We start from the raw sequence: 9,461 nt of genomic DNA on the forward strand, positions 1-9,461 counted from the left end.
AAAGGGAAGATTTTGTAAATCATAACTATGTAAATATGAATGTAATTTTATAAAATAAAAGTGTAAACTCTTTGTCAGTAGCCTCATATTTTGGCCTTCTTCACATGCTAAAATACGAGTAACTGATGACTAAGTAGAACATTGATTTATTCATCAGCTTGTCTTTAGGCTTTTTAATGTCATTTTCTAGTCCAGAGATGCCTGGAACTGTTGAGGTTGAGTCTACCTTTCTGGCTCGATTGAACTTCATCTGGAAAGGTTTTATCAACATGCCTTCTGTGGCAAAATTTGTTACCAAAGCCTATCCAGTATCTGGCTCCCCTGAATACCTGACAGAGGTACTGTGAACTTTTCTGCTCTTCTGTGCATGAATTGATATGTGTGTTTCTGAAAGTAATTGACAGGGAAATAAGACAGAGTTAGTAATAAAAATATTTATTAACAATGATTCTTAAACAGTTCAAGTAATATAATTATGAATTAACAAATGGATCTTTAGAATTGTGAAATAAACTATACTCTGAAAGTTTTAAACTCCCATGTCCTGTACTTTTCCCAAGATGTACTGCCTCACTGTGTCAGATAATTAAAAATCAATGAGAGTCTACATGGATATCCAAGTTTTTCTTTGAACACACACTTAAATAAAAGATTTACATATTTTTGGCCTTTAACGTTAACCCATTGAGATTTTTTTGTTGAACAAGTCTCCTAATTTCCCCACTGCTTGTGTTTCCCCATCTTCATGACTACTGTTCTTACCTGCCTATTTCTGTGAATGTGGTTTATGTAGACCAGGAGTTGAAGCTTTACAGCTATTTGAAAACCAGTGAAACTAGTGACTATAGTTGCTGCAAGTGACACCCTTGGTTGGTTTTACACCTGAGGGAAATAGGAAGAAATTATGTGGTATTTATGGAAAATAAGCAGCAGTAACATTATAATATTGTGATAAATGTGACAATGACATTTTTGAACTATTTTAAAGGAAATGTATTTTTGTATGTGTATAGAAGGAAAATAAGTCAGTACATATATACTGTATTTATATTGAGATCATATTTTGCTATCTTGCTCTTATCTTACCTTTTTCATTTATTCTCCATCACTGATTTTAAAGAATTAAAAGATTGTAAAAAGTTCCTTTTAGTATTTGGAAAAGCCTAAATCATTTGCCTGGTTTGTGTTTTTTTTTTTTTTTTTTTTTTAAGGCTAACATAAATTTTACTTTTCTTTGGATTAGGCTGCGATTAGTTTAATTCAGTATAATATTGTTTATGTAATGTTTATATCAGTTTATTTGGTTAGCAGTTGTGGGGTGTTTTTTTTTTTTTTTTTTTTTTTGGAGACAGAGTCTTGCCCTGTCGCCCTGGCTGGAGTGCAGTGATGTGATCTCGGCTTACTGCAACCTCTGCCTCCCGGGTTCAAGCCATTCTCCTGTCTCAGCCTCCCATGTAACTAGGATTAACAGACATGTGCTACCACACCTGGCTAATTTTTGTATTATTAGTAGAAACGTGGCTTCACCATGTTGGCCAGGCTGGTCCCAAACTCCTGACCTCAAGTGATCTGCCCGCCTCTGCCTCCCAGAGTACTGGGATTACAGATGAGAGCCACTGTGCCCAGCCCAGCAGTGTGTTTTCGATTAATAAACAGACTAATCAATTTTATATACAGTTTGCTTGAGAAATATTTAAAAAATGTGGGCTTTATAAGAGAAAAATGAATTAGACCCATGATGTTCTTCTTGAACAAATCTGTTTAGAGATTTATTGTTTGGTCAGTCCATGGTGAAGATAATTCTTTAAATGGAGAGGTAAGCCCTTAACTACAAAACCCTTTTGATTTTAAACAAAATTATTATTTTCCTCTCTGAGACACAGTTTTTATGTGATTGCTGTCCAGATTTTTCACTTCCATTTTGTACCTGTTTTTAGTTTGAGACTAAACTCCCAAATCAAATATTTTAAAGTAGTTAATAATTTAAATAAACTAAATTGAATTTAATATCAATTATGTTTTTATGATTTTCCTCAGTCTTCATGGAAAAAATAGGAATGTACTGAATAAAGTTAAATATTCTTAATTGCTTTTATGTGTAATCATCTGTTTTCAGAAGGATTATGCCTTTAAAAAAAAACCTTGAATTATTACAATATTATTCTCCTTTGTGCAAAAATACACTCTGTAATTAGATTTGGTAACCTTTGAAGTTCCACTGTTAATTATTAAGGAATTTTCCTGCCTACTACTACCAGAAGGGGAGGTTACAATCTCTGCTAATATTCTGAAATGTGTTGTGTTCTTTCTGAATTGTTAATGTGGTATGCTTGCCATTGCTTCCCTTTTCCATCTTTCTTAGTGAGATTGGGCATAAACTAAGACTCTTTCTTAGTAGCTGTATTTTAGACATCAGTCATTTTTAGTTGGCATTTTAAGTAAAGCCTAATTGCTCTCTCTTTATTATCTTGTTTTCTGATAACATTTTTCATAATCTTTTTATTTACTTGTTCTTATTACTGTTTCAGATTAGTCTTAGAACCAAATTTGTATGAATTACTAATGTCATAATAAAGATAATCTATATATATTGATTTTTTTTTTTTTTTTTAAACCACAGGACCTACCAGATAGTATTCAAGTAGGTGGCAGGATATCACCTCAGACAGTTTGGGATTATGTGGAAAAAATAAAAGCATCAGGAACCAAGGTGAGGAAAACTTTTTTCACTCTACCAGCATGGGAAAATGTTTAGAAAGTAAACAGTTCAGAATTATTTTGCAAGGGTGCAAGGTCTCCTGGGGAAAGGAAGCAATACACATTTTAAGTCTACATAACACACCTCACAAAACTGAACAAAACCCATTTGCTGAGGCTATAAACAGTACAGCATTTTTTTTTCCTCTCGTCTTCTGGGATGCTCTCTTTGTGGCTTCTGTTAATGTTTTAGAAGAAATGTTTTAGAGTAAATATTGAAATTCACCCTGGAATTTTGTCTTACTTCTACATGTGTTTGAGTGAGGGCACAGCTAAGCTATTGTAAAAGAAAGAATCTAAAATATAGTGACTCAAAGAATATAGAAGTTGATTGGAGTGTTGTCCTCAGCAGTCAAACATACCAAATAGGAATAAATGAGGAATACCTGTCTAGTTGTTTCAAAGGCAAATTGCAGTCATCAACTTCCATTGGAAAGAACCTAGTCACATAGCCATACATAGGTGCTAGGGAGGCTGGGAAATGTAATTTTTATTGGATGGCCATGTACCCAGCTAAAAGTTAAGGGCTTCTCATTAGTAATAGAAGGAAAGGAGAAAAGATACTGTGAAATGGCTCTATCACAATAATATTTCTCCTTTTCCTTTTTCTCTCTACATTTTCTTTTCTTTTCTTTTTTTTAACTTATAGAATATTATTACTACAGAGGAAAATTTAATCATTAGAAGAAATTGTTTTTCCCTCCAGAGGATGTGATAGTACCTAGTATATTACAGTCATTCAATAAATAAATCTTGAATAAATAAATGTTACTTTTTTGCCTCTTTTTCTAGAAGTCTCTAGTTTTCCTTTGGAATGAACCAAAATGGATAATCTTAAGCTGAAAAGAATGTTTTGTTCCAATATAGATTTTAGAATTTAAATCGATGTAGTGTGAAAATACAAATTAAAGCACTAATAAAAATGAGAAGTATTACTCTTGGACATTTTGAGAATCAGTCTTTAATCCACACATATATTACTGCCCAACACTTTATAGTATATTCCAATTTAACAGATTTAAACACGCTGTAATAGTTGTTACTAACATACATATGGTGATTTTTACTCTAAAAGAGGGCAGTTTAGATGACACACATTTTATGAGAGATAGAGTCATATTTTAGCTCATTCACGTTTTCCTTAGGAGCTTGCATCAGTTTTAGGCTTTGCAGCAAATCTGGCTCTCCCATTTCGGCCATATACCATTATGAAAAAAACATTGTTTTTGAACACTACCAAATTAGTAACAAATTAGGACTGTCTTTTCTATCTGAAACAAAGCCGGGAACCTAGAGGCAAGCAAGAAAATTCCTGAGTAAGCCAAATTACTTTACAAAATTTATGGTCTATATGTGTTTAAGGTCTCTTCATCCAGCCCTTTTTATTTCTAAGTTCAGTGCCTAGTAACTGGATTATTAGTGGATTTTTCTGTTGTGTATATAAATGTATAGTAGGCTGGAAGTATTGGGTGCTTTGAGTTCCCAGTGGGTCAAGAACATAGGCAGCCCTTTGTGGAGGTTACAGCATTGGAAATCACGATATAGTATAGATATTAGAAGACTTGGGTTTCAGTATTATCTCTGCCACTGACACAGTTGTATCTGTCACCTTCATAAAAGTCGTTAATCACCTTGGGACTCCATTTCTTTACGTTTCCCTAAGAAGTGTAAGCCATCAGATAAAACAAATCCATCAGTGGATCAGTAAAGATCTTTTCTTAAGAGTTACTTCCTTTTAATATTCTCTTCTGTATTTAAGTTGGTAAACCATGTTACTTGGTACTATCATTATAAAGTTCAGTAGATTATTACTAATTGAGAAATAGTTTTAAAACCAAGATACTCTTTAGCTTATTATCTTAAACAATCATTTGTTCTTTTCTTGAACAGGAAATTTGTGTGGTTCGCTTCACACCAGTAACTGAAGAAGATCAAATTTCTTATACTTTGCTCTTTGCATACTTCAGTAGCAGAAAGCGCTATGGAGTAGCTGCTAACAACATGAAGCAGGTTAAAGATATGTACCTTATTCCTTTGGGTGCCACAGATAAAATTCCACACCCTCTTGTGCCTTTTGATGGACCTGGTAGGTATACGTTTTAATAATAGGATAAGAATGAAATAACATGGGAGGTGGGACCAGAGTGAAAAGACTGATTCTGCCTTCTTTCTCAGGATCCAGCCGTCTAGAGATGGCTTTACAGGGCCAGGCATCATTTAATATCCTGTAATAAGTTAGAGGCAGAATTTTACCCTTTTTTGCAATGATCAAAAATAATGAATTAATGTTTTTGGTTTTATACAGGGCTTGAACTGCATAGACCTAATCTATTGTTGGGCTTAATTATTCGTCAGAAACTGAAGAGGCAGCACAGTGCCTCTGCTAGTACGAGTCATATAGCTGAGACTCCTGAAAGTGCACCAATAGCATTGCCACCTGATAAAAAAAGTAAAATAGAAGTTTCTACAGAAGAAGCACCAGAGGAAGAAAATGACTTTTTTAATTCCTTTACAACTGTATTACACAAGCAGAGAAATAAACCTCAGCAGAATCTTCAGGAAGACCTTCCAGCAGCAGTTGAACCTTTAATGGAAGTCACCAAACATGAGCCACCAAAACCTTTAAGATTTCTTCCTGGCGTATTGATTGGCTGGGAAAATCAACCTACTACTCTGGAATTAGCAAATAAACCTCTTCCTGTGGATGATATACTTCAAAGCCTTTTGGGCACCGCTGGTCAAGTATATGACCAGGCTCAGTCAGTGATGGAACAAAACACTCTTAAAGAAATTCCATTTTTAAATGAGCAGACCAACTCAAAAACAGAAAAAATAGATAATGTGGAAGTCACTGATAGTGAAAACAAGGAGATAAAAGTTAAAGTAGATAATCTTTCAGAATCCACAGATAAGTCAGCAGTAATAGGAGAAGAAACATCAATAGTAGGATCCTCTTCCATTTCTGCAGGGCCTTTGACGAGTCTTAGTCTCAGAGGTAAACCACCAGATGTTTCTACAGAAGCATTTTTAACAAATTTATCGATTCAGTCAAAACAAGAGGAAACTGTGGAGAGTAAAGAGAAAACATTAAAAAGACAGCTTCAGGAAGATCAAGAGAATAATTTGCAAGATAACCAGACTTCAAATAGTTCTCCATGCAGATCTAATGTAGGAAAAGGAAACATAGATGGTAATGTGAGCTGTAGTGAAAACCCTGTTGCTAATACAAGGTCTCCACAGTTTATCAACCTGAAAAGGGATCCTAGGCAAGCAGCAGGACGAAGTCAGCCTGTAACTACTTCAGAAAGCAAAGATGGAGATAGTTGCAGGAATGGAGAAAAACATATCCTTCCTGGTCTGTCACACAACAAGGAGCACTTAACAGAACAAATGAATGTAGAGGAAAAGTTGTGTTCTGTAGAGAAAAACTCATGTGTTCAGCACAGTGACAATTTAAAAGTTGCACAAAACTCGCCATCAGTAGAAAACATACAGACTTCTCTGGCAGAACAAGCAAAACCCTTACAGGAAGATATTTTAATGCAAAATATTGAAACTGTGCACCCATTTCGAAGAGGATCAGCAGTAGCGACATCTCATTTTGAAGTTGGAAACACGTGTCCATCAGAATTTCCTTCTAAAAGCATCACCTTTACTTCCAGAAGCACCAGCCCCAGAACAAGTACAAACTTTTCACCCATGAGGCCACAGCAGCCCAGCCTTCAGCATCTGAAATCTAGCCCACCTGGATTTCCATTTCCAGGGCCTCCTAATTTTCCCCCACAAAGCATGTTTGGATTTCCACCACATTTGCCACCTCCATTACTTCCCCCTCCAGGCTTTGGCTTTGCTCAAAATCCCATGGTTCCCTGGCCACCTGTTGTTCATCTCCCAGGTCAGCCACAGCGTATGATGGGTCCTCTCTCACAAGCATCAAGGTATATAGGCCCACAGAATTTTTACCAGGTTAAAGACGTTCGGAGACCAGAAAGGCGCCATAGTGACCCTTGGGGTAGGCAAGACCAACAGCAACTGGATAGGCCATTTAATAGGGGTAAAGGGGACCGCCAGAGATTTTATAGTGATTCACACCACTTGAAAAGAGAGCGACATGAAAAGGAATGGGAGCAAGAATCTGAAAGGCATAGACGCAGAGACAGAAGCCAAGACAAGGACAGAGACAGAAAAAGCAGGGAGGAAGGGCATAAAGATAAAGAGAGGGCACGGTTATCACATGGTGATCGAGGAACAGATGGAAAAGCAAGCAGAGATAGTAGGAGTGTAGACAAGAAGCCAGATAAACCTAAAAGTGAAGACTATGAGAAGGACAAAGAACGAGAAAAAAGTAAACATAGAGAAGGAGAAAAGGACAGGGATAGGTACCACAAAGATAGGGACCACACTGACAGAACTAAAAGCAAAAGGTAAAATTTGCAGGCTGCTTCAGGATTACATTTAAATAACTGTTAAATGTTGTATCTTGTAAACAAAAGAAAGATTGCCTGCTAGGATTGTGCCATCTTTAAAATTTTTACTATCAGTCATTTGCAGAACAGTAAATTCTATGTGTTGGTGCAGAGTGTCCTGTACCAGTGCTCATCATCCCTTCTTCATACCAACTGTCCCTAGTTATAGGAATTTAATATTTTTAAAAATTTTACATTGCTGTATATTCAAAGATTTGTTTTATTAATATGCAATAAAGGCTTAGAAATTTTAGTTTTATTCCTTAATTGGTAAATATGGTTAACTATGGAATATATTTACTGCCTCTAGTGAATGTCCTTTATATAATGACTAATTTGGGAGTAATGTGTGGCTCTGTAAGTTTGTTTTAAATTGCACTGTTTTTAAAGAAACTGTAGAGGAGCAACAAAAATCCAAACAACTTCATAATCAGATTATGCTAATCATTTAGTTGAGCAGTTTTTGACCAAGAATCAGAAGCCCAAGGGGTACTTTTATTGCTTTAATCTGCACTCATTGAAGTCATTTATTACCATGTACTACAGCTTTGTGGTAGGTCATTGTTTTCATTTTCATTTTTGGCTCTTCAGAAACTTGAATACTTAAGCTTGTACATGATCTTGTGTTTTGCTATCCTTTTTACTGTAAAATGTAAATATTTTAAGGGATATTTTGATTCTAAATATGATAAAAGAATTTCTCACCTATTTTGTGTGTGTGACTTGAAATTCAGTAGTAAAAGAATTTCTTCTTTAAAGCTTTAATTACCTTCAACCATTGATTTTTCATTACTCAGCCAAGAACATATAGATATAGCTATCTATGTCAGGCATTAGGTGAGGGGAAAAACAATTTTTTAAAATCTTAAATTATAGGCTGAGATGAATTGTGTAGTTCTAAAGAGGCTAGAATTTAGAACTACTTGTGAAACACTGTGCAGCTATAGCCCCCTTTTAGGTAAGTTTCTGAAAACTTTTACACCATCACAGTTTGGTACTCTGACTCACTCATCATTAAAATTAAAGACCACAGAACTTGAAGAGAAATATGTTTTGAATCTTTTTATAAAATGTGATTTAGCCTAATTTGTAAAGTAACTGTACAGTTTCGTATACTAGTTTTACTTGAAAAAAAAAACATATGAAAACTATTAATTCAAATCTAAATTTATTTAAACCCTAAAACACATGGTTTTGATGGCTGTAATTTAAAGCAAGAGCTATCAAATGATGCTGACAAAAAAAAAAAAAAAAAAAACCTCCCAAAAAACAAAGAGAACTCAGTATATTTACTTACCTGTATTAATGAAGAAAAATATAAATAATTCCACAAAATCAAGATTGATTGTTTTCCTAAAGAACTTAAAGATTAGAGTTAAAAATTGGTTTTGAAACAGAATTATCCTTGTTGTTTTTGCTGGAGAGAAGGGAGAAAATTCGGAACCAAACATTCTATCTAATTTGCAATGACTTGCAGTACTTTTTTCCCTACTTTATCCTCTGAAATTTGTCGTCATAAAGTTCTAAAACAGAGGACTTGTGTTTAAATAAAGCCCGTTTAACTTTGGTCCACTTTTCTTTTGGAAATTAACTTGTTAGAAAACAAATTCCCAAACAAAACAAAATCTAAGTCATAATTTGCACCAGTACAAAGAAATTGCTGTCAGGGTTTTACACATTAAAAACAAAAACATTAGTTTTTCAATTTCAAATGTATATGTCATCAGTACATCTACCTTTACTGGTTGAGGTATTATCAGACTCCAGATTTCTTTTGCAAGATGAAAGTAAAAAATAATGGGTTAATGAATGAAAACAAGCTTTTAGGTCAGTTTTTGATCACCTCTTAGCTAATAGTTTCTTCTACATATCTAAAATTCTTTAATCAGATCTGATTGAATCTTGATACATGTTTTTAAAATAGCAAGGCCCATATAGCCTCCTATTAGGGATGAGCATCTCTTGGGGTTAGAGACAGATCTTGTAACCGCTGATCGACTGAAACATTGTGTGGAGAGTAGGAAAAGTATGGTCATATTAACTATTTGAGGTTTTCCTTTTGAGGAAAAAAAAGGAAAATAAGCAGAGTTTTCAACGAGTAGTAGATCCAAAGCCATTCTCAGTCCCAGGTACAACTAGCCTTATACAAACTAGTGAATTACATGAATTTCATCTTTCAGTTTCTCCTGTTTCAAGAAAAACCTGCTCCTTAAAAAAAGTTGTACACTTAAAAAAACT

The 9,461-nt window shown here is 34.7% G+C and overlaps 1 protein-coding gene across 8 annotated transcripts in view; it reads left to right on the plus strand.

Annotated features, from left to right (window-relative positions):
* Nucleotides 1-8,967, plus strand: part of PHF3 (PHD finger protein 3) — an 86,254-nt gene extending 77,287 nt beyond the window's left edge. For all 8 annotated transcript variants that reach the window (XM_009205435.4, XM_021936785.2, XM_021936783.2 and 5 more), the window contains 4 exons: nt 191-338; nt 2,621-2,710; nt 4,648-4,843; nt 5,063-8,967. In XM_009205435.4, the coding sequence (XP_009203699.3) occupies nt 191-338; nt 2,621-2,710; nt 4,648-4,843; nt 5,063-7,185 (2,557 nt within the window). In that variant the 3' untranslated portion in view covers nt 7,186-8,967. The remainder of the gene's footprint in view (nt 1-190; nt 339-2,620; nt 2,711-4,647; nt 4,844-5,062) is intronic.
* Nucleotides 8,968-9,461: the final 494 nt, after the last annotated feature.

Source organism: Papio anubis, chromosome 6, assembly GCF_008728515.1.
Source record: "Papio anubis isolate 15944 chromosome 6, Panubis1.0, whole genome shotgun sequence".
Classification (NCBI taxonomy): domain Eukaryota; kingdom Metazoa; phylum Chordata; class Mammalia; order Primates; family Cercopithecidae; genus Papio; species Papio anubis.